The 25,580-nt window shown below is 25.5% G+C and overlaps 3 protein-coding genes across 7 annotated transcripts; 2 read left to right on the top strand and 1 right to left on the bottom strand.

Moving 5' to 3' along the window:
* Nucleotides 1–3,207: 3,207 nt before the first annotated feature.
* On the bottom strand, nucleotides 3,208–5,832 carry LOC113557157 (putative inositol monophosphatase 3). The gene is made up of 4 exons (XM_026962495.2): nucleotides 4,413–5,832; nucleotides 4,032–4,194; nucleotides 3,816–3,961; nucleotides 3,208–3,656 (listed from the first exon to the last, which is right to left on the bottom strand). The coding sequence occupies exons 1-4, from the start codon at nucleotides 4,761–4,763 to the stop codon at nucleotides 3,300–3,302; spliced, it is 1,017 nt and encodes a 338-aa protein (XP_026818296.1). The 5' UTR covers nucleotides 4,764–5,832; the 3' UTR covers nucleotides 3,208–3,299.
* Nucleotides 5,833–6,163: 331 nt separating this feature from the next.
* Nucleotides 6,164–11,944, top strand: LOC113557158 (dehydrogenase/reductase SDR family member 4). 5 transcript variants are annotated; one of them, XM_026962501.2, is made up of 8 exons: nucleotides 6,164–6,333; nucleotides 6,561–6,670; nucleotides 6,743–6,926; nucleotides 10,507–10,584; nucleotides 10,674–10,820; nucleotides 10,921–11,055; nucleotides 11,393–11,448; nucleotides 11,510–11,944. In XM_026962501.2, exons 2-8 carry the CDS (start codon nucleotides 6,606–6,608, stop codon nucleotides 11,622–11,624), a joined length of 780 nt encoding a protein of 259 aa, XP_026818302.1. In that variant the 5' UTR covers nucleotides 6,164–6,333; nucleotides 6,561–6,605; the 3' UTR covers nucleotides 11,625–11,944. The 5 variants fall into 5 exon arrangements, with proteins under 5 accessions (XP_026818302.1, XP_026818301.1, XP_026818299.1 ...); XM_026962500.2 differs by having other exon boundaries at nucleotides 6,182–6,333; nucleotides 6,566–6,670; XM_026962498.2 differs by having other exon boundaries at nucleotides 6,212–6,447; nucleotides 6,566–6,670.
* A 10,131-nt stretch (nucleotides 11,945–22,075) lies between these two features.
* Nucleotides 22,076–25,284, top strand: LOC113558695 (protein TRC8 homolog). The gene is made up of 8 exons (XM_026964205.1): nucleotides 22,076–22,259; nucleotides 22,340–22,656; nucleotides 22,718–22,908; nucleotides 23,038–23,290; nucleotides 23,355–23,584; nucleotides 23,642–23,888; nucleotides 23,949–24,269; nucleotides 25,133–25,284. Exons 1-8 carry the CDS (start codon nucleotides 22,076–22,078, stop codon nucleotides 25,181–25,183), a joined length of 1,794 nt encoding a protein of 597 aa, XP_026820006.1. The 3' UTR covers nucleotides 25,184–25,284.
* Nucleotides 25,285–25,580: the final 296 nt, after the last annotated feature.

Below are 25,580 nucleotides of genomic sequence, written 5' to 3'. Positions count from 1 at the left end.
CTCAGTGGCGGCTCTTGGGGCTCAGGGTGCCATGCTCTCCTCAAAAAAAAAAAAAAAAAAATAGGCGGATTTAATATAATATACACTTTCATTTTTACAGTACATGTAATATTATATTAGTACCTATACTAAATAGTAAATAAATTGTTTAATAGTAAATTCTCGTTAGGTAGTCTTTACTCTTTATCTTATATTTTTGTGTATTACTCCAGTTCGCAGACTCGTAGTACGTACGTGATTTTCCGATAGGAACTATTAGTTTCTCTATTTATAATTTTAATTTGGTTGATTTCTCGTCGGTAATATGTTTGACAAAATTACGGCTGTCGTGTTCAGACGTTCAGAGTAATATTGTTTTTAAGCTGTGCATTATTTTAGCAAAGCGATTTAAGGTGAGTAGACGACTGACGACCGACAAAAAATTGAAAATTAGATTTTGTATTATAAATTGTAATTTGTAGTTTTTATATACCTACGATCTAAATTCTATATTTTAGAAATCTAAATTTTGGGTGTAGTCAATTTGCACCAAAATTGATCCTAAATATTTACAACATGTGTAATTTTCGCCAAAATTTTTAAACTGTGTTTGTAATTTGCACCATCTCAGGTAGTAAGAAATAGGAAATTTAATTTGCACCAAAATCAAAATCGATTATTATAAGATTGGTACTATCGAAAGAATAATCGTACACGTTTCTATATTTGAGTATAATATATTGAGATATGAGAAGCTAAAGACATTGAATATTTCGTTTATCTAGATATTTACGGGAGCGTTAAATATATAAATGAGCAAATTTGCAGATTTTTTTAATTTTTTTTATCATTTAAAATTTTACCAGCCAGTTTTTAATTATTCACATTATTATATTAGACATAATAATTATTATTTTAAAAACATTATTATTATTATTATTAAAAACAATGTAAGCAATCACACACATTTTTGGGAGACTACTCAGCCTACCTCCACGTTAGGTTAGGTTATGTAACCTTATGTAAATTGAGTGGCTCGCGAGTCACTTCTCGCTGGCCACCCCTAAAATATACATTACCTAGTTACAACACTTATGAAATAAGTAAATTATACCAATTAACTTTTTGAAGTTCATAAATTACAACAACAATCATAATAAAAGAAAAAATAGTATATCTAAAATAAGATAAAATATAATGGAGCATTTATTTGTATTTAAGATTGATAATATATTAAAAAAAACAACTTGTAAACAATATTATGAATTATATATAATATTGTATAACGTACTAACTATTAATTATTATCCACTGTATAGCATATTACACATTCACATATAATAACGAAACAAAATTAAAATATCTAATTAATATGATAAAAAATTAAGTAATTTATAATTATAACCGCCATGGTTAAATTTAAGCTCTTTTTTAATCGCGAAAAAGGTTATTCAATTCTTATGTTAAAATGTTATATAGAATTTAAACGTTAAACAACTTTAAGTTTAATGTTATTGAAGTTTTGTCGTTTATTTTTATGTTTACTGTAAAATATATTATACCTAATTATAATTTTAATTTTAATCTATCTGTTTCAATTATATATGACAATAATTTCACATATTATTTATAATTATTATTATATTATATAGGTATTTATAACTGTATACAAAGTACATTCATTGTACAGGATTTATATTTGTTCTGCTCATACTGGCCATATTTATACATTTTAAAATAATACGTACTATTACTATTGATAATAAAATATTAATAAATAAAAAACAAAGTCACACATTTTTCGCACAGGACATACAATAGTGCACTACAGACTACTGAGTGCAGAGGCGCAAGGATTTGAATATGTCACGAGGGGCTCACTATTTTATAAACACATGTACAGTTTTACCTAAATAATTACTAAACATTACTAATCGTAAGATTTTTGTTTCTTCGTTTTAATTAATATTAATATGAATAATAAAAAACGATCGTATTGCTTGCTCTAAAAATTGTTGTAGAGTACGATAACGAATTTCAATAAACCAGTTTATAAACTTGTTCTATAGACTATGCACTATTTTATTTCCATAAAATTACTTGTACTATGAAAGTTTTGAAGATCCTATTGGCGAAAAAACCAAGTTCTACGTTAAAGTCCAAAATCTCTAGATACATGGAACGATTATTAAAGTTACATATTTAGCAATTTAGCATTGCCGTTTAACCTATTAATATTTAACTAACGGAGTAGGTATGGTTATTTTATAAATATTATATACAGCCATATAAAGTATAAAATCATAGTGACGTAAGCCATATTTTAAGTATGTTAAAAAAATGATGTTTTTATAGTTTTGTCAATTTTACAGTGTATACTGTGAATACTATCGTATTAAAATAACAGTCTTATAAAAATTAGTTCTAGTTAGATATCATTATCGTTGTTGACATTTATAAATTGTATACCTACTAAAATACAAAACTAATTATGCTTGCGCATAATAAAAAGTAAGTATAGTGATGGGTAATATACTAATATATTTTGATTAATTATATTAACACTAAAAATAATATATTAATAGATTTTATTTCATACAATAGTATTATATTGACTAATTGAGCAAGAATGTAACTTAATGTAGTAATATATTGAAATTATCATTTTATTTTTGGCTAAAATGAAGTATTTTAAAACCTATAATAAATGTCAATATATTTTTAATCCATATTTTCTATTAGACTATTTGGATATCCCCTTTTATCACATCATTCAGTTTATTTTAATCTCTCTAAAAATTTACTTATTTTTTTTTAGTCACAGATTGTATATTATTTTTAATAATATAATATTTAATAAGTATACTTTTTCCACTTATTTGCATTGTAAAAGGATAAAATAGTTAAAAAATTTAACGACTATATAAATAGTTGTACGCTTGTTTATACTTTAGCATATAATAAATATATTGTGATAAAAAAGTACGGTATAAATCTTTGACCATATAAACTAAGTTAAAAATTTTAAAAACTTAGTTTTTATGGTTGAAGATACAAATACTTCACTTATCATTAATTCGTGATGAACTGGTTTTTATTCTCTGTTTCATTGCATTGAATTTTAAAAGGACTTGAGCTGCGTACAATCGAGGACGCAGAAAGCTAAATAATGATTTTTATTCAAATAACTAAAATGAACTTTTAAACACAAATAAAAACAAATCTAATTTAAACGATACATTTCAATGGAAATTACAACTTTATTGTCTTTACGTTTTACAATTAAAACAAATAAATGTACAAACCTATTATTTAATACTTCAATCACTTCTCCCATTTTTTAGTGCATTTATATAGTATAAATGATCACGTGCAGTAGCTAATATTCCTCCAACATGCACCATACTTGTATATTTTTCATATGTAATATCTTCATTTTCCAACGATGTCATTTCACCTCCTATACTTTTTAGTATAGCATGCCCAGCACATATATCCCATTTTTTAATGTTAGTTGTATGAATATAAGCCGATGAGTTTCCAAATAAAACTTGTAAAACTTTGAATCCTGCACCTCCGGCTGTTACCACTGGTAGACCATATAACCGTTGATTTAATAGACCCATTACATCACCTTTGTGTGATCTTGAAATAATAATTGACTTTTTGTTAGGAACCTAATTGAAATAATAAAATATCTTTAAGTACACAACGTAGAAGATTATTTATTTTACAATAAGATAAAAGAATATTATGCATATAATAATTAAAATAAGTTATAATTATTTCTTAATACTCAATTCAACATTCTATTATAGTTATAATTATTAATTTACTTTAATATTGTTGAAATTGTTTGATCTTGATTTTGAGAGCCAAGCCCATGTTGTTTTAGATGAAAATGGTTCATGTATAACACCCATTATAGGTTTTCCTTTATATGCAACACAGACCATGGTAGTTACATATTGAGTCAAACTTTCTAAAAAAAAAAAAACAAATTTAATGCATTAAATTAAAAACTAATCTTAAGATTTTAAAACATTTATTACCAGTAAATTCTTGAGTTGCATCTAATGGATCAATCCATATGGTTATGTATTTCCTCTCAAATTCTTCTTCAATATTTGTTATATGTCCGATATCATAATCTTTTAATTTTCTTAGATTTAACTTTTTGCATTCTTTCTCAGATAATTCTTCCTCTGATATCACCTATAAAATATTTAAACTTTATCAATACTCATAACTTGCCAAATTAGTGAATGAATCAAATTTATAGATAACTTATAAATCCTCTATGCACAAACTTTTGTGACCTTATATTGTATTCAATATTAAGCACATGATAAAATGTATTACCTATGTCTATATAAAATAATGAGTCTAGTAAATATATTTAAATTTACTTGAGAAGTATAGTTTATACATACTTTTACGTTCGGTATATTTTTTTTCAACAAATAATACATAGCACAATGAGATGTATAATCAGCATTAGTAACTGGATCATTTGCACCTTCCATAGTTTTCCCCTTTGATTGGGAATTAATTAAATGTTCATTGTGGATAGCTTTAACTTGAATACCACCAAATTGTGCTGCTCGGATTGCTTGTTCTAAAAGGTCTTTACCTCTCACAAATTCATATCTATTATTAAAACTATATTTGCTCACGTACAGAATGATTGTACACAAAACCAAAAGAGCAAATAATTTAATTAGAGTTTTATTTCGGATAATCATTTTTTTCAATTTTAATTTGTTGATATGAACGTCAATCATGACTAAAATCACGACTACATAAATTATAAATTAGCATTATTTTTATTAATAAAGTAATTAATTTTTCCGAAAACCATCGTTTCAGTTAAGGTTTGATAACAGTGGATACACGATTTTAGATAGTTTTCTTTAAGATTATTACTCTATCGCTTTTCGTTTCATGTTCTAAAAATCTAATGTGAAAGGCGAAGAAGCTACACAGAAACTAGTTCGCGATTTATTTTATAATACGAGATTGTTATCATTATAGTTGATTTGCAAAAAAAGATAGCCGAGTCTGTTTATGTTTTGGAAACTGATATCCTTATCTTTTTTGATTTGTCACATACATCGGTGTAGTGACTATTTTAACTTTAAACGACTGCTGATGGAACAAAATATAAATTAAAATAGTTTATTCGTATAATATTTTTCGATTTAAAACTCCTAATGTTTAACGTCCACTACGACACTATATTCCTTCACTCATATAAATGTCTACGGTTGACTCGATCATAGTTAAGAATATCGATAATCTACATAGATTATAAAAATTATAATTATAATTATAATTATTACATAGATTATCATTATAATTATTTTATCCATAGATATAAAAGTATAAGTAGGTTATCAAGCAACTTATATAAGCGTATGCAATGCCACAGTTTAAAATTATGCAGATAAAAATTGTATTTAAAAAAAAATCTACATAATACATTTATCACACAGAATTGAGTCCATTGAGTAGATAGAAAAAAATTAGTCAGATAGGATTTGTGTCATAGATATACCTATTTCTTGTATTTATAAGGTCAATGATCTGTCTACGTTGTATGTCACAAATTTCTATATTATATAATATAGTCGCACATCGAGTACCCAATAAACTGACCCGTCGCTAATATCGGCAATAACTTGCATTGATTTTATCCATAGTATAATATGATGTATGGCCATTGGCCGTGCGCCGTCAAGGTTTAAAGATTATAGATATCTAAGATATCTAACTATAATATTATCTATAAACCTTGGTGCGCCGTGCTGTTAACTTTCATTGAACTATAATATTGTATAGTTCGATGTTAACTTTCTCCTTCTCCAACTATCTTATCAGAATCTTTGGAATTGATAAAATTATGTTTTTATTATTGATACACGACATATTATTATAGTAGTTAATTATTATTACTTTACGGTACACATACAACGCGGATGGAATAAAATAAATAATGACTATAAAAAAATAGTATGTTATGATCTTAGGTCGTTGAACTGAATAACTACAACAGTGTCATTAATTAGTGATTACCCAGATGATAAACATGTAACAAGTAACTTTGCGCATGCGCCCATAGAATACTTATTAAAGAGACCTGTCGCTTATAGGTATCGGATCGACTATTGGCAACAAAAAATTACGCCGTAGCTCCTGTATATTATGATTAATTTATACTCGAGCTTAGTACTGTTAATAGTAATCGTAAAAGTAATTGGATAATACTGGTAATAGGTATATAAAAAATAAAATATCTAAATGAGTAAATGGCATTTCGCCACACTTTCGAATGATTATCTAAGAACCGTATAGGTAGGTTTGAGATCGTGACTTATTTTTTTTTTTTTTTTTATTTGTCTTTGCCAACAATTCACTACATCACATATAAATCTTTTTCTTTCGGTGAATTCAAAAACTACCAAACTGGTAAAGTAGTACAGAATTTAAAATATAGAATTTATTTGCATAAATTACATTATTTTTTAGATTATAAATTGTATATACTTATAAAACGCTTCTTCATGAATTCTGTTCATAAGTTTAGCATTCCAATCAGAACTTTATTTGGAATACAATTTAAGAAAATGTTATCAAATATTGCCAAACCGCTAGAAGGAAAAGTAGCGATTGTCACTGCATCTACTGATGGGTAAAAATTGAATTATGATTAATTGTAGTATTTTGATCATAAAATGTTTAACATTAAATTAAAATTTTTTAGGATTGGTTTTGCTGCTGCTAAACAATTGGTCAGTGATGGAGCATCTATCATGATTTGCAGTCGTAAGATAAATAATGTAAAAAATGCATTAGAACAACTTCAAAAAGAATTTGGTGTTAACAAAGTTAAAGGACTTGTGTGCCATGTATCAAAAAACGATGATAGAACTAATTTAATCCAAGAGGTATTTTATAATTTTTCATTAATTCTTAATGGAATATACAGTTTATACAAATATCTATATTACACAATTAATACTTAAAATTTACCAATCTATTTTTTTAGCTACTTTTTTCTAAGACTATATCAATATTATTAAACAAACTTAAGTATGGAAATTATAATAGTATTAATTTATTAAAGGTTACAGTTTTTAAGTTAAAATTATTCCTATATTATTTTATCATTTTATCAAATAAGGAAGTGTTTTAATATGTATACGAGTATAATAAACCACCTATAATCAGAGCCGTAGCAATGTTCATTTGCGCTTCTGGCCATTTAACATATTTCTGCCCTTTTAAAAATTGTTTACCCCCTCCTCCTCCCCCACATACTTATACATATAAAGACGTTTATTATTTTATTTTATTTTTTTTAACTATCATAATAATTATTATGTTTAATAAAAAAAAAAATACTGCCAAACTTATTATAACCTTTTATAATAATTTAAAAAATAATTGTACTTTTATACATTTCAAAATTTCACTTTTCACTATGCTTTTTAGTAGCAAATGCATCTATAACATATTCAAAATTAATGTTTGAAGCCAATTCACTTTCAATTGATATAATACTCATATTCATCAATTTTTCTTGTGACATTATAGACCTTAGATAGTTCTTAATAATTTTCAGTTTACTATAACTTCTTTCACAAGTGTTTCCTTCATGACTGATACAAAAAAACTAAATACTAAAATAGGAGTAGTTATCTATCACTCATAAATATTAATAAATTGATGATGGTCTTTAAAATATAAAAATAAAACATTTAGAATCCTTATTTTAAATTAAACATGCAGCTATGAGTTAATAATAATAATTGATTTTGAAAATCATTATGTTTATTATTTTGTAAACACTTGTAAATTGTAATATTTTGTACACAATACGCATAATAAAGTACTATAGCATAGCTATTCTAGTATAATTATATTGCCCATATTATAAATAAAATGTATGTTATTAATAATTGATATATTTTATTCTGGATTTTGCGCCCTTTTTTCGTTGCGCCCCTGGCCTGGGCCAGTTTCGCCAAGCCCTAACTACGGCTCTGCCTATAATATATTTATTTAAACTAATAAAACTATAGGGTTTCTTTTGAATATTGTGTGTTTAATGTTTAAAGTTAAAAGATAATTTTAAATAACACCCAGCTATAAATAAATAAATATAAATACTAAATACTTTAAAGTCTTTAACGATAAAGTAAACTTAAATATATAGCTATTAAATAACTATATATACCTATTTAGTATTATTTATTTTTTTTTGCTTATAAAATAGGTAAATAAATAACATTTTTCTTTCAATTAAATTGTTCATATTGTGTACATTTATATATATACAGGACGATTCTTTTATCATTATACACTCATTATTTTGTCAAGTATTGGCTTTTTTTCATTTTTTTTTTTCAAAATACCATGTACCTTCTTAAACTGTATGAAATTTTTATTTTTTCACCCTTTCATTTAATAGTGAAAGCACTATCAACTTTTGATTTTTAAATGGTAACCTGTATTTAAAATGTCATAAAATAGTAGGACTTTTTTTTTAATAAATTTTAATGTTAAAATCATTATTTTTCATTTAACTGTTAGTGAGTTATAGATGCTCAAAGTTGGGTGGTTTGAGTTTTCTAGGTGTTCATATTACAGGTTATTACGGCTGTGAGACGTTGTTATAACTACAGGTACAAAGTTCATCACTGTTTCAATAGTCGATAACAAATTTATTACATATGAAAATATGTACCTTTTATTACCTATTACCTATGTGACTACTGGTCTTCAGAAACAAGAAGTATTATAATAACTAAAAACCGTCCAACATTGAAAAGCTATATCCTGCTAAAAAAATTAACGAAAAATAATAATTTGAACATTAAAATTCATAAAATAAATGTATGTTGTCATTTTAAAATTAAAAGTTGATAGTGGTTACACTATTAAATTAAAGGGTGAAAAAAATGAAACAAAGTCGACGAAATAATGAATGTATAATGATAAAAGAACCACTCTGTAGATATATAACGCCGGTTCTAGCATAGTACCTTTATAAAAACGGAGCATCTTTATGCTTTACAGAAGAGTTTAAAAATAACATTAAGAAAACAAATAATAAGATCATAAAATAAATTAATCACAATCATTTAATACCATAGACCATTGCAAATAGTTCATGTAAACTCACTTTTATTTTATGAAACTTAAAAACTATGTATTAAATTAGATTTAAAATAAGATAAAATTCATAGATTTTTTGAATTTAGTCAATGTCCTTGGTTGAAAGTTTTTGTTTTTTTAATACTAATCTTAGAACAAAAGCTAAGAAAGATTTTTAAAAAGAGTATTTTAAATTAATAATATGCATTAAAAAAATATTCATGAACATACAATGATGAATGATCAAAATCATGTTATTATCAAATTATGTTCTAATTAAAAACAAGTAGATAAATTAATTACAAAACTAAATTCTTATAGAAAGATAATTTTTTCAATTTTAGTAGCAATCTATTTAAATAAAATACAAATACAATTCAAATAACTAATTCATATAGGAATGTGTATTATAGATTTATTTAAAATGTTAAGTATGACTTTTATTATAATGTAATTAAGAAAAAATGTGGAAATAAAGTTGAAATAAATTGTTGCATGCTGATACAAATTCATTAATATAAAAATAAAAACTAACAATTTTTATCAAAATACAAAGATTAATTTAGATCAGTTTGACATATCTGATTATCCAAAAGATAATATTTATGGACAACATTCAGTTAACCAAATAGTTTTAGGGAAATTTAAAGATGAGTTGAATGGTAAAATAATAACAGAATTTGTAGATTTAAGATCAAAATTATATTCATAATGAATCTTAGTGAAAAAGAAATTAAAAAAAGTTAAAGGTGTTTTTATAAATTGAATAAAAATAATCTGTTTCAATGGTTTTACAAATTGTTTATTAATTAAAAAACCAGTATATACAAAATTTATGTAGAATAAAAAACATGATATTTTTACAGTAAAATAAAATAAAAAAAGTTTTAAGTATTTATGATGCAAAGAGATTTATTTGGGTATTGATACAATAGCTTGGGAACATAAAACATATTGATAGAAATAATGTTATTAAATATATCAAAAAAATAAAATAAAAAAGATTAAAATTGTTAGTTTATAATATTTAAATTAATATTTTTATTTAAATAATTATTATTATATCAAATTAATGATTAATCAAATTATTGTTTATTAAGTGAGTTTTGCATGAACTATCCGCAATTGTTTATATTTCTAAATCAGTGTGATGTTTTGTAATTATTTTATTTTAATATGATCTTTTTGTTATTTGTTTTCTAAATTTTATTTTTGTAACCTTCATTGAGCATAAAATACAGAGTAAAGAATAAAGGTACTAAAAAATAGAAAGAAAGGTGCTATGCTAGAACCGGCATTATATATATACTTATAAGTTATAATATTACATAATATATTATAAAATAATATAATATAATGATTTTTTAGACTATTAAAATCTTTGGTGGAATTGATATTCTTGTATCAAATGCTGCAACAAATCCTACATCAGGTCCAGTATTAGATGTAAGATTTTTTTTACCTTTAATACCTTTTAAATTATTTGTATTGATAGAATAATAATGCAAAAATAATAATTTATGTTTGTGAATTAGTGTGATGAAGAAGTATGGGATAAAATATTTGATGTTAATGTTAAAAGTGCGTTTTTGTTAACAAAAGAAGTAGCACCTCATCTGATTTCTAGAGGTGGAGGTTCAATTGTCTATGTCTCTTCAATAGTTGGTGTCAATCCAATGCCGGTAAAAATATTTAAACTAATGTATTTATTAAAATTTAACTAAATATGTACATTTTAAAATGTTTCGTCACTCTAATAAATGTAAATACATGTTGTAATAGATGCTGGGAGCATATTCTGTTAGTAAAACAGCGCTTCTTGGTTTGACAAAAGTAGTGGCTATGGATTTGGCAGAGAATAACATAAGAGTCAATTGTATAGCTCCTGGTATTGTTAAAACAAAATTTGCATCAGCGGTATGTAGGATTTGTTCTTAAAATAAATGTATATAATTGTAAACAATTTATTTACCTATTCATTGACCTCTCAATAGTTGTGTACATAAATGTTAAGTGGAATGTCGAGTTGCATGTAGTACAGCTCTGGTTAGCATTTATTATTATTTTTTATTTAAATTAATATTATTTACATTTATTAATGATACATTTTTACAAAAAAATAAATAAATAAATATAACCAAACACAATTCAAGCAATTAATTGCCTTATTAATTACATTCATTTTAATTTTAATTTATTACTTAAAACCGATATAAAATAAACAGTTGTATAATAAGAAGTTTATGGTTTTTAGCTTACGGAAAATGAATCGCTTAGTGATCATTTATTACAAGCGATACCTATTAAAAGGTAATATTTTTTTCTTTTATTATAAAATACCAATTGTAATTTGTATGTTTTTTTTTGTTAGGTTTGGTCGTCCCGAAGAAATTGGTTCTATTATATCATTTCTTTGTTCACCTGCTTCTTCCTTTATAACAGGTGAAGTAATCGTGGCATCCGGTGGAATGACATCCAGGCTTTAGTAATGTAATTTAAATTATTGAATTGAAACAATCAAGATAAAATTATTGAAACAACAATATTCTAAAATAATCAAAAATTGTTATGATTATTATTTATATCTTAATAGTCTTAAGCAAAGTTCCATAAACAATTGATTCATATAATTCAATTTTTAAATTTAATGGTTTACTAAAATTTGATTGGTCAATTGTGGGTAACTTAATCATGATTAGGGTCTAATAATTCTCTATTAAATTATTAAATCTTTAGTTAATATTTATGCAACCTGTTTATACATAAATTTATAGTTGCTAATTACTTTTGAAATTATATTATTTGGTGGCTGATTAAAATATATTATTTTTTTTATTTATTGTTTTATTTTTTTTGTTTTTATATTTTATATTTTTATTTATTTATTTTATTTAAAATAATATTGAATACTGACATTTAATAAGATATATTTTTTTACTCCTTTTTATTTTTATAAGTTATTATATATTTTTAAGAGTTCCTATTGTACAAGATACACCATACACATAGGCATAACTAGGGGGAACTTAGCCTCTAGGGGGCTTCAGCCTCTTCTCAGAATATATGTGGTATGTGCTTATAAACATATTAGTATTAACTATATTTTTGCCTACAATATAAAAAAATATAATGTTTTAGTTTAAAATAATTTCGATTATTTTTAACCATTAATAATTTATTAAAAATTATAAATATTAAAAATCTATCCGGTCAATGCTTAAGAAATACTCTTCTTTATAAAATTTATAATAGGGGCTTTTGCTCTAATTTGAACCAGAGAGTCGTAATCGTAGAAATACGGAGTATCTTTGTTTCTATATTATGTGGGAGATAGACAGAGAAAACAAATGCTGATGTAGCGGCCCTTTAAGGGGATTGGAAGCGATGATTTTTTGTCTTTGTCTAACACACGCAACATAGGATTATAGACGTATTCTATTTCCAACGTACCGATTGATATAATGAAGCGATAAGAATTCTGATTACAGATTTGAATTCGTCATCAAGTCTTCTTGAGATCAACTTTCCCACATTTTTAATTTTTTGATTTTTATTACTCCAAAAATTGAAATATGTCAATTTTATAATATAATGTTTTTCGGATTTTGGGAGGATAAAAGCAAAATTTGGGAAAGTCGATCTCAAGTAGACTTTATGTCAAATTCAAATCTGTATTCAGAATGCTTATCGCTTTATTATATCAATCGGTACGTTGGAAATAGAACACGTCTATAATCCTATATTGCGTGTGTGTTAGATAAAGACAGGAAATTATCGCTTCCAATCCCCATAATGTTAGTGTTAAATTTGAACTCAATGATAAATCATTCAACCAATTTAAATCGTTAAACTCTGGATAATGTTGAGATTTGTCCGACAAAAATAAACGTACTTTTCCTGTAATTCAAAAAATCGATGAACTTGCCCGCGACTCAACCATCAAACACTATTATATATAAGAAAGCCAAAGTATTGAAACTCGACCTCTTCTAATAATTTGGCAAACTGTCGGTTGTTTAGAGCTCGAGATGTTATGAAATTGACAATTTTAGTAACAGTTTCCATTTCTTTTTGAAGCGATTTCATACTATCTTTTGCGCAAAACGCTTCTTGGTGTATAATACAGTGAAAGTTGATTATAGGATGAGAAATTTCATTTGAAAAAAGTTGAATAAATCCATTATGTTTACCAACCCTATTTGGAGCCCCGTCAATAGTTATTGAAACAATATTTTGAATATTGATTTTTAAATTATATTCTTTATGTACTTCATTCATAATATCACGACCAGTAGTTTTAGTAGAAATTGTTATTAATTTTATTAATTCTTCTTTTATAATATTAAAACTATTAAATCGAACAAAATCTGCTAAACGAGTCTGAGAAGTAACATCTGTACTTTCATCAAGACATATCGAAAAAAAGTCTACTGAAGCTAAATCAGTTAGAAGCTGATTAGATAAATCACCACTCATACATAAAATTCGTTCTTTAACAATATTTCTACTAATAGGTAAATCTTGAATACGTTTTATTATTTAATTTGTATTCGCAAAATCTTGAAATAAAGTATTTAATGTTACTAAAAAAACGTATTTTATGTATTCTCCATAAGAAATTGATTTACCATGCAGTGCAATACAGTGGGATACAGAAAAACTAGCAGCTGTTAAATTATTATTTGGTTTAAACGCAGCTTTGAAATTATTTGATTAATTTTTAAAACGTTTCACTTTTCGTGAAATTAATTCCAACTTTTCTTCAGTCAATAAAGAAAATATGTTCGTATGAATTGTTTTAAAATGTCTTTTTACATTAAAACTGCGACTAACTAGTAACTACTGTTTCATTACATAAACAACATAACGCTTTATTATTTTTTGAACTACCCCAAAATCTACGGACCATTGTTCGTGAAATGATCTCCCACTTTAAATTTTGACATCGTTAAAAATATAACCTTCGAATTATTATAAAAATAACACTCACCAATAATGAAAACTGCCAAAACGATCCATTTAGTGCAATCAAAGGTAATGATACAATTTAACACACGAAATACATTCGACTCGACAAATAAGTAATGACTAACGCTAGCCGTAGGCCAGTTTTACACATAATACCTGTTATATAAATATATACCTAATAAATCTTATTAAAAATTAATAATTGTTGAGTAGTGTAGATATTCAATTCAATTCGTGTAACACCATGCACATAATTTAATTTTTTGTAATCTAAATATATTTTAGTTTACGACCAGTGGTTTTTGATAACAAACTTTTACACAGTTGCGTGTGTCATATGTTCGCCATCTCTGGCATAGACAGTAAGTAATAAGTACGAAAAATGATCTTGATTGAAGACGGTTACTCTATATTACTAAGCATATTTTGTGACATATTTATACAATATATTTCTATTAAAATAATCTATTTAACTATTAGTAATGAAATAGGTTAAATTAAATTTTTCCTAAAAGGAAAGAACATTGCACTTCAAAATGTTATTGTTATTGTGTATAAAAAAGTATATAATAATATAGATACATTAAAAGTTTCAAGTAGGTACCCGGACTTAATAACATTTTTTGGTTACAATATAAACTGCTTGTATACTTACATTGCTTATAAGTACTTATATAATAAGTAGGTATACTTATTAACATATATATGTTGATACTTATACAGTAAATTCCCGTTACAGCAAATACCAATACAACGAAAAATCCCGTTATAATGAAAGTCATAAAAGTCCCCTGCCGAAAAGCAGGGCTTATAAAGAGCTTATTCGAATTTTCGTTACAACGAAATTTCCGTTAAAACGAAAAAAAATTCGGTCCCCTGGAGTTGGTTGAACAGGATTTAACTGTATAATAACTGTGTTTTTAATTATCAATATTTAGCTATAAAAATTAAATATCTTAAAACATTTTAAATACAAAATAATTTTCAAATTTTTGTAATTTTAATACAATTTTGTAAAATTTTAAATATTATTAATACAAATCTTATCTATGTATCTTAAATATTTTTGAATAACTACCTATACAAACAAAAACCATTTGGTATAAATTTTAAGTACCTACAGTAATTCGTTTTAGAGTACCTACTTACACCAAAAAAACTAATTAAAACTAATTAAATTTTGTCAAAAATTGGCTTTACCAGTTGTATGCATACACATTTCCGTTTTTCCTTGATATTTTTTTTGTTTTTCTTACTTATTTTAACCCTAGTTAACTAACTTTATTTATCCGACTTTTTCTTTAACAATACATCAATATGACGAACATTATAAATATTATGAATAACTAACCTTTTTTGAATTGGTTCAATTCAATAAATCAAAAATATAATTAATAAAAATACAATAATTAAACTCTTAGGTAATTTTAATATCAATAAAATTGGTAAGAAAAATATTTTTCCTCGATTTTTTTTTTTTTTTTTATTAAACATCGGAATGTATACAGAACACATAATATATGAGGGACAGAAGGGGGTATAATGTTGTTGAAAAATGCCTAAAAATAGCAACAATAACATTTTCCGTATTCGTCCAATAAACGAATGGTTAGCAATTAGTATTTAACTCTTAAAATACTGGGGAATTTTAATGATGACTCCCCAAAGTACCAACTACATCCAATTATACTATGGGCACATACCAATGTGCCAACCTACTACAGAAATTATTTTTTTTCTCCAAAAATTGATGACACTAAAACGAAAATAATAAATATACATCATTGTAAAAAACACAATCATCACTCTACTCAGAATCTAAAAAAATAAATTGTTATTACATTTAGATAGCAGTCTGAATAGTATGATACCTACATTTAAATATTAAAAATTAATTTAAGTTTTGAAAAATGTATTTAAAAAGTACTTGACTACAATAAAATGAAACAATACCTAGGTACATAAAAACGACATAATGAAAAAATAAATATTTATTATTGTTTATTTATAATTTCTTTAAGTAATCTTGTACTGGATATAATACATCTAATGAATCAATATCATACATGGTAAATATATGACTATAAACCATAAACGTGTTAACAATATTATCATTACCTAAAAATAAATAATATAATTTCGAATATATAGAAATATAGGATATGAGATAACTAAATTAAAATATTAATTTCTTACTCAAAATTGGAGGTATGAAAATGCATTAAAATGAGATACCTATGATACTATTGCCATGGTTGAATTGCGTGTACTATAATTGTTTGAACATATTCTATACTTTTAAAAAAATACAGTAGAATCGTATCAGTATATTACCATATCAGATTGAAGTAGTGGGAGATTTTCTTCGTAAATACGGATCACTGTTCTTATTTTAATTTTGGGCCCTTGAGAATTAAACCATTTATTATGTGACTGTAATTGCCCAAGGTGATCTCAAGTATCTCGACTCTATCGTGATCAAACTACTAGATATTGAAATAGTTGAGTAACTTTTCTGTTTTCTCCATCTTAATAACTTATTTAGAGGCGCTAACCCTTATCAGGTAGTACACGTAGAGAACCGCCAACAAGGAAATGCCTGGGTGTTAAGACAGACATATCATAAAGATTAGTGCAATAGTGCCTAGTGAAAAGCATGAACAAAGATATGTTAGTTCATTGTGGAAAGAGATGTCAAAAGATGGGAATTCAGTGTTACATCAATTCCTACTAACAGTGTATTTATCTCCTCAAAGGTGAATGTAACATGTAACCTATGTCCTATAGAATAAATTGCTATTGTATGCTACACTTTGTCATCGCATCGGTGACCTGAGTTAAATGCTTATTAAATAAAAAATAATATTTTTAATTTTTATTTAACAAAATTGATAGCGTTGTTTGAATAAATGTCGGTACACAATTCTCGTTCATCTCAAAATCTTTGTAATGCAATTAAAAAGGATTAGATACATGGTTAAATCGCCGACCAATCTACGTAAGCTGCTGGGTTGCTAAACATAGGTAACCAAATGTAACCATAGATACGCCTTATTCATAGGTGTATCACGACGCAGACTAGTCTTTACTCAGATACCTATAACGTATACCTAATACCTATAACGTCTTGCAGCGATAAACAATTTAAAAATCATAGTATAAATGAAGCTGTTGATTTGTTATATTCTATTATTGATATATTTGTACCTAAAATATCCACACGTCAGTATAACTATCCTTTGTGATATAGTAAAAATCTAAAAGAATTGATTTTTATAAAGAAAATTGCTCATAAATAAATTATTTAAGACTTAAGGTTTGGTGTATGATTATGATTACTATTACGAATCTTCGTACAAAATGTAATTTTTTTTCAAATAAAGGATAGGTATCAAATTCATATAAATTCACAGTAAATGCAAAACAAATTTTTTTTACCAAATAGTATTATGCATCTAAACAACATTGATAATTGTAACGCTCCGAATGATGTTGTTAATGTTTTTGTTAAATCATTTTCCTAGTGTTTATGAAAAGTAAACATTGGCGGCTATCCTTAAAAATATAGGTGTAACGAAACACAAGAAGTAACCACCCGCCCTCAATAATATTTATCCATATAACATCTCATCTACTGAATAATTTATTCAACATGTTGAAAAAAAATATTTACTATTATACTATTAAAATATTCCAAAGTATTATTGTATTATTCGCTTACGAAAAATGACATAGACGACCCACCTCATCCACCTTTAATTAAAGGTGTAGCGGGCGGTACATCTCTACTATAAGATAGCCGCCACTGAAAATATAATTATGTGAATTTTAACTTTAAGTCACATAAACCTCCCAATGTTTTCTTTTCTCCACTCCACTCTGTTTCGATCGAATCAATTGAGGTATTCGAATCGCTTTTTATCTTATTATCGATTTATTACCCAGCATATTCCTAAAGAATAACTGTTAGTATATTACTTCCTCACCTTTACTTTGATTGTTTAATTTATTTCACTATACCGGTATTTTCCCTATAACTTGAAAAACAAATTTTATTTGACCAGCAGTTTTTTCCTAAGTCTTCCTCTGATTTATCAAATATTTCAAATTACCGACCAATCTCTTTGCTTTCTTTTATACCTAAAGTATTTGAATCAATAGTTGCCAATAAAGTTTTATCTATTTTAAATAATTTAATTGTAGATGATCAACACTGTTTCCGACGAAATAAAAATACGATCACAAACTTTCAATTTTTTGTATCAAACGTCATCTCACATGGACCTAATGTTGATGTCATTTACACGGATTTCGCAAAGGCTTTCGATAAAATTAATCGCCAGATTTTAATTATAAAATCAAAACAAATTTGTATTTGTGGATCTTTTTTATCTTGGATTATTTCTTTTATTGTAGATCGTCAGAAAATAGTAGCATACAAAGCGTTTTGGTCTATTCCAATACATGCTATTTCTGGAGTTCCACAGAGATTTCATTTAGTGCCAATTTTATTTTTTATTTTAATAAATTACTTTTTTTTTTCAAAACCAAATTAATGTTTGCTGATGAGTGATGATATAAAAATAATTTTCCATTTAGTCAACGATCAAGTTGACGTTGATCTACTTCAATTGGATTTAGATGCTTTCTACGATTGGTTCATTAACAATAATTTCACTTTAAATATTAGCGAATGCTAAATAATGACGTTTCAAGAGCTCGAGTTGTCTCAATACTTTTGATTACAACCTAAATGGTGTATCGCTTCGTCGTATTATGGGACCTATTAAAGACCTAAGAATATTTTTTGATCCTAAACTGAAATTTGATTGTCATATCAACGACATTCAACATTGTGAATAGATCAAATAAAATTCTTGGTCTTATTCGTCAAAATTGTTTTGACTTCGATGTCACTTTTGCTTAAAAGCCCATTTATTGTTGTTTGCTACGTTTTATCTGTGAATATGGCTCGATTATTTTGTCTTCATACACATCTGTTAATATTTATAAAATTGAGAATATTCAACAAAAATTTTTACATTTCCTATTCTTTAAATGTTCCATACCTAGAGAGTCGCATTCTTCGTATATCCATACTCTAACGTATCTGTCCCGTGAAACATTTGAGCAGCGTCGTTTACTATTAGATTTATATTTCTCATACAAGCTTCTTAACGATAATATTGATGATTTTCCAGATTACTTAAGTCGTTTCTCTTTTTATATCTCTAGCTGCTTGCAACACCCGGTCTTAAAATACTTTTTATCGTGTTATCTTAATAATGAAATAACATAACAAATTATGCAAGTAACACCCCTCTTACACTAGTCTTTGAAAAGGCTCTAGATGGCTGAAGCACGTTTTGGAAAATCACCCATGATTGTTATTTGTTGAAAAACGATAGATCGGTCATCGGTATTTAAAACATTTTATAAAAATGAGCGACTACATTATTATTTCTCATTTAAAGGCCAGTATCTTAAGAGGACGCGATATCCACATGTATTGTCTCCGTCTTACAAATGTAAAACATAACAAAAACTGTTTAGCTTGTGGACCGCCATGTTATAAACGTTCATATTTGGGAAAAAATATTAATTTCATAAAATTTCACTTTAATGATAACATAATTGGATGTCATCAGAATATATCTTGAGTAGATGCATGTTTCAGTCACCTATTCTGACTTAAGTTATTCTTATTCTCATCTGTAGAAGGCTTCAGATGACACCATGAACCTTCAATGTTAACTATATAAATAGTAATTACTAATTAAGTACTTTAAAATTTGTCTACTCATTAATTTCCTTAAAACAGCCCTCCCCCCGATCATAAAATGATAAGTAGACAACGTGTAGCACATACATATACATATTATATTTAATAAAATAATAAATAAATATAAAATTATTTATTAATTGCTACACATTGAAACTTGAAAGCATTTTATATTATAACTGAGTGAATTAACTCATACATTTTTGATATATTTTTTTGAAATACAAAATTTAAAAACATTAGAGTTCAATAATGTAAATAGTAGATATTTGAAACAAGTATTTAAAATTTAAATAAATGATTATATAGTATTTACATACAAATAACTAAAATATTAATACAATTTATAATTTTATTTCTTGTATCAGTTGCATCATAATACCCATATGTATTTTGTATGGTTTTGATATCTATTTATCAACCTTCAAAGGTCATATATAGCGCTCCCAGACTCCCAGTGGCGATGGTGATCTGTACTAATTCTGTAGCACAGATATAGATAATAATAATTATTATTATTTATTGTGTTCTGTTGTTATATTTTCAATCAAATTTTCAAACGAAAAATTATTCCTTATAAAAATACGCCTATTACCTTACCTCGTTTAATGAACTACCTAACCAAGAAAATAAATAGTAATTTGTTTTGATTATTTCATAAGATTCGTAATTTATTGGGATTCGTTGCCAACGTTCTATTAGAATACGTTCCGAACTTTGATACCTAGTCTACATCATATCCCTGGGACACACTGGATACAAAATTCTGATCGGCCTGCAATAAGTAAGTTGGTTTAATGTAATTTTATCGTAGTTATTATTAATTTATACGTTTGTTAGCACTATTTAGTATGTAGGTACTAGGTACCCCTGATTTTAGAAAAACCACCACCTGTGAATTCGCATTTGTCATGACTTGTTGAATGCAGTACTCGCTGTAACGAATAAAATATAACGACTATAATGATAATAATATTGTTTTTTCTTTATTTAAAATGGAAGACGTGCTGATACTCGAATGTTTTTAGTCGTACAAAAGTATTTAAGGTTCACTGAAAACGTTTCTATAGCCGTTGATGTCAATCAATTATTATATTATATAGTATGTGTTTTAAATATGTTTGACTTTGATAACGTGTGTTTTCGAGAAAATCGATGTCAGCAATAAAATAATATTTCTATGGAATTCCCGAAAAAAAAGATTAAGGTAAAACAGAGCACGGAAAAGAGAACTACTTTTAAAAATATTCAATATATTAATTGAATATTAATTTAAATCAAAATTAAAAAATGATCACTTACTACACAGTACACATACATTTACATAACTTGTATACATATACATAAAAATATTTAAGATAATGGGTAATTTTTAAAAATTTTGAAATATAAAAAATATATTTCTTTTGAAAAACGTTGTTTCCTATAATCCTATTGTATACAATTATGTGGAAAAGTATAAAAAATGTATCTTTCATTCTTTATCTTTATACCTACCTAGTATATTTTTATATATTAACTTAGTATAATATAGATTATAGACTATAGAGTGAAATACATTTTTATTACAACAATGTACATAATAATATAATTATTTTGAGGTTTTTTTATGACCCATTGAACAATTAATGTTACCAGCAACATGCTAAATGTTTTTAAGTTATATATATTATACATTTATAATGCTTGTAAAATAATAACATGATATTATCATTAATTGATAAATAATTAATAATAATTTGATATCTTCAAATTTTTTTGGGGGATAATTATTTTTATATAATTTCTATGTGTGTACATTTGGGTTGTGTAAATATATGTAAGTAATCATTTTTTAATTTTCATAATCAATTATATATTTAAAATTTTTAAAAATTGTTCTTTTTTCCTTGGTCTTTTATACCTATTACTATTTCCATGTATTTGCTAACGAAAAAAAATCATCTTGATTAATTCACATGTACCATAGACGGGATGTTAAAAAATGTTCACGTGTTTTCATAAAATAATTTTGTGACAGTGTTTTAGCTGTATTTGTGATTGTAGATTCAGTGTCTTCCAAGACTGATTTGATATGAAAATTTTACTAAAATATGTATTCATAGTTTTTATAACTATTTTTTAAAATTATATTTTCAGGTTATACTACCTATTGTTTGAGTTGAAGTATATAAAATTATAACCGTTATGAGTTTCTGCAATTTGTTGAGGGTTCCTCTCATTTTTATTATAGACCAACTATTTTATAGTAGTTTTGAGTTTCCATATTTATCTGATGCAATATTTCCTGTAAATAGCACACTCAGTCAAGTTGATATCAGTGAGTCTGAACAATATTACAAAGCTTTCTTCAAAATCATACCATGTTTAAGTAAGTTTAATAATTTGTCGAAGAAAAATAATAATAAAAAGAGGTACTGGTTTATTTAATTTAATTTTTAAATTTTTCAGTGTTTTGTGCATCATTAAGTTTATTGGTTCTAAATGTAAGGTATTTATTCATACTATACCTTCAAGGAGTTTCTGTTTATGTTGTATTTTATTCTTACTGGGCAAACATTCAAACAATAGAAGTTTTATCAGGAAAATATGAAAATTTTAATGGAGACATTGTAAATGAAGTTATAACATGGAATGTTGATGGAATAATACATCTTTTTACACATTCACAATTATACCAGTTATTCTGCAGTATAATGTTACAATATTTTCTATCATTAGTATTTGAATTTGTTCACGTTTTCACTACTGATCATTCAATACATAATGTAAGCATCAATTTTAATTAACTTACCTCGAATAAGAAATAATATATTTTTAATGTTTTAGTTTTTCAAGTATAGCTTTTTAATTCCTACTTTAGTTGCATTAATACTCAAAACGAGTAACATTTTAAATACAGTAACTATGTTATCAACATTGTTGCAATTGTTTGTTTTGATAAAAACATTTTGGTTTATTGTATTTATGATGACAGATTTAATTCGGGATGGATATAACTATACACAAGAGATCATCAAGTAAGGCTATTCTGTACATTATTATTGCTAATATTAGTTTTTTATAAACACCAACCAATAGGTATAATCTTAATATTTTATGTAGAGTTTGTATACCTAATACTTGATATATTTTGTATTTTATTTCAGTAATCTTGGAGTATTTTTTTTGATTGAAACCGAATGGTCTCGGCTTAATATGTCAAGTGTCTTACGAATATTTTGGGCAACTAGAGTACTAATTCACATTCTACACATGCAATATATAGAAATAAAAAATGAAACTTTGTTTGAAGCTATAAAGTATTTATTAATAAAAGGAAACGACACATTTATAGCGGTTTTGGGGATGACAAGTTTTGTATCATACTTTTGTGATTATATAGGAGCATTCTTCCATTGGGTAAAATGAAGACATAATAAATAGGCTTAAATTTTCAAATGTTTTTAACAGTTTATTTAATTAGGTGCTGTTGGTTGATGAGTTTGATGACATAAGTGGTGGAATAATTTCTGCAATATTATTTGTTATGCTAGCTTTACAAACTGGTATAACAGGATTAGATTCAGAAAATCGTTTAATAAAACTCTTTGAAAATAGTTTTTTAATTTGTGCTATCTTACAACAATACATTCTTAATATGGTTAATGAATTATTAATGTTTTTAACTGCTTCGTACAATATTTCACTTAAAAGGTAGTATATTAATTATTATCAAGAATGTTTTAAAAATAATTTTTTTGAATTTTTTAGGCATTTAAGAGCTCTCTTAGTTTGCGGATTTCTTATAGTGCTATCAGTAACTATTTTAATATATTTGTGGTCTAACCATTCAGTTAGTCCTTGGCTACTATCAGTTTCTTCCTTGAATATTGTAACTATTATAAAAGTATTGGTATCATTGGCTGTCTATTCATTATTATTAATTGATACTTATTGCTCTAAAGCCTGGGAGAAATTGGATGATTATGTGTACTACATCAATTCATTTGGAAACATAGTAATTTTAGAAATGCTTAACATTTATTTAATAATTTTTTAGTTAAAATTTTTATTTTAGGTAGAATTTTGTTCTTCCATATTTCTTCTTCTGAATAGTATTTATAATGTGAGTTTTGTATCTGGTGGTAAAATTCGTGCATTCATTATTTGTGTACAAGCATATTCAAACACATGTCAAGCCAGAACAAAATGGGAAGAATTCACTAAGCGCAGTACAGTTATGAAAAAAATTGAATCATTATCACAAGCAACTAATATTCAATTGTCTAAATTTAATGATGTTTGTGCCATATGTCATGAAAATATGAGATCAGCAAGAATAACTAAATGCAATCATTATTTCCATGGCGAATGTCTGCGTAAATGGTTCTATGTAAATGTAAGTAAATATTAATATTTCTTTTTACTAAAATTAATTGATAAATCGTGAAATAAGTTAATCTTATATTATTATTTGAATGCAGTAAAAATTTAATGCGATCTAATACAAATAAAATTATATTCAAATGGACAATATTACTTATATTAATAATTGGTTTTAAATACAAACATTCAGAAAGTATTTTAACACTACATTCAAGTACTTTTTTCAAAAGTTTTTAAATACTTTAACTTAAGTACTTTACCCTTAATGTATACGCTGGTATATTTATTTTATATACTAAACTTCATTTATTTTGTTCTATTTTTGGTTCATAATTGTTTTCAGTTATTCTTCCAATCCAGCCTTTTTTTATGATATATATACCAATAGTTAGAAAACTATTTTAGTTATCTTCCGATATTTGTTGCAGCATAAACAAGCTCTGTATTAGATTATTTTTTTTGTTGTTAACCGAAATACACAAATAATATTTTTATCAATTATACTTAAAAAGTTAAAAATTACAACAAACATTTTTTTTCTTTTTTATGTTGTTATAATTATTATGTAATTAAATTTATTATTAAACTTAAAACTAAATTAAGTAGCACTTAGTATTTTATAAGTAAATAAAGGTAATTGTTTATGCCATACCATATTGATTTCTGTAAAAATCAAATTGGTATATAAAATAAAAAGTATATAGTATATGTATTTATTGAAAAAAAAATATATTATGTGTAGCCAAGGCCTCACGAATTTTGCCTAACATAAATTGATTAGCAGTTTTAATGTATTTACCAATTGTTGTTTTACTTAAATTGTATATAATTTTAATTTGATTTATTAAATAATTGTTTTTTTATTTTGTGGCTTAGGATCAATGTCCAATGTGTCAATGTGTCATGGTACTTCAAGCAACAGAGTAGAAATATAAACAAATCTAGACATAGAACATAATCAACTTTCAAGATCTTAAAAACAATATTTATAGTGATAATTATTAGTTATTTTGTACTGATTAGATTTTATTCTTAACTTTAACAAAATATGTCTACAACTTTACGGTTTATAAAAAAAAAATATGCGATTTTGTATTTTCCTCATATTTATTTATTGTACTACTTGCTCAAAAATTTGTGTAATTATCAATAATAAATAATTTGATAATTATTCAATATTTTTAGAATTTTAACAATGATATTTTGTAGTATATTATCTAAATTCACACAAGTATATGAATTATTTTCAAAATTGAAATATTTCCTTTAAATTTCAATTAATCAGTGTAGATATATTGTTTTTTTTTTATTGTTATATTGTTAA

The sequence above is a fragment of the Rhopalosiphum maidis genome, chromosome 3 (genome assembly GCF_003676215.2).
Source record: "Rhopalosiphum maidis isolate BTI-1 chromosome 3, ASM367621v3, whole genome shotgun sequence".
Taxonomy (NCBI): Eukaryota; Metazoa; Arthropoda; class Insecta; order Hemiptera; family Aphididae; genus Rhopalosiphum; species Rhopalosiphum maidis.
Note: the sequence above shows the minus strand (reverse complement) of the source record. Positions and strands in the feature narration are given on the sequence as shown.

What these genes read in the sequence shown, in the direction of transcription:
- LOC113558695 (XM_026964205.1), top strand. Translation starts at nt 22,076, where the DNA reads ATGAGTTTCTGCAATTTGTTGAGGGTTCCTCTCATTTTTATTATAGAC. An exon ending in TATACACAAGAGATCATCAA is followed by an intron (nt 22,909 to 23,037) that starts GTAAGGCTATTC and finishes ATTTTATTTCAG; the next exon opens with TAATCTTGGAGTATTTTTTT. An exon ending in TAGGAGCATTCTTCCATTGG is followed by an intron (nt 23,291 to 23,354) that starts GTAAAATGAAGA and finishes TTATTTAATTAG; the next exon opens with GTGCTGTTGGTTGATGAGTT.
- LOC113557157 (XM_026962495.2), bottom strand. Translation starts at nt 4,763, where the DNA reads ATGATTGACGTTCATATCAACAAATTAAAATTGAAAAAAATGATTATC. An exon ending in AAAATATACCGAACGTAAAA is followed by an intron (nt 4,195 to 4,412) that starts GTATGTATAAAC and finishes AATATTTTATAG; the next exon opens with GTGATATCAGAGGAAGAATT. An exon ending in ACAATTTCAACAATATTAAA is followed by an intron (nt 3,657 to 3,815) that starts GTAAATTAATAA and finishes TATTTCAATTAG; the next exon opens with GTTCCTAACAAAAAGTCAAT.
- LOC113557158 (XM_026962496.2), top strand. Translation starts at nt 6,543, where the DNA reads ATGAATTCTGTTCATAAGTTTAGCATTCCAATCAGAACTTTATTTGGA. An exon ending in GTCACTGCATCTACTGATGG is followed by an intron (nt 6,671 to 6,742) that starts GTAAAAATTGAA and finishes AAAATTTTTTAG; the next exon opens with GATTGGTTTTGCTGCTGCTA. An exon ending in GAACTAATTTAATCCAAGAG is followed by an intron (nt 6,927 to 10,506) that starts GTATTTTATAAT and finishes ATGATTTTTTAG; the next exon opens with ACTATTAAAATCTTTGGTGG.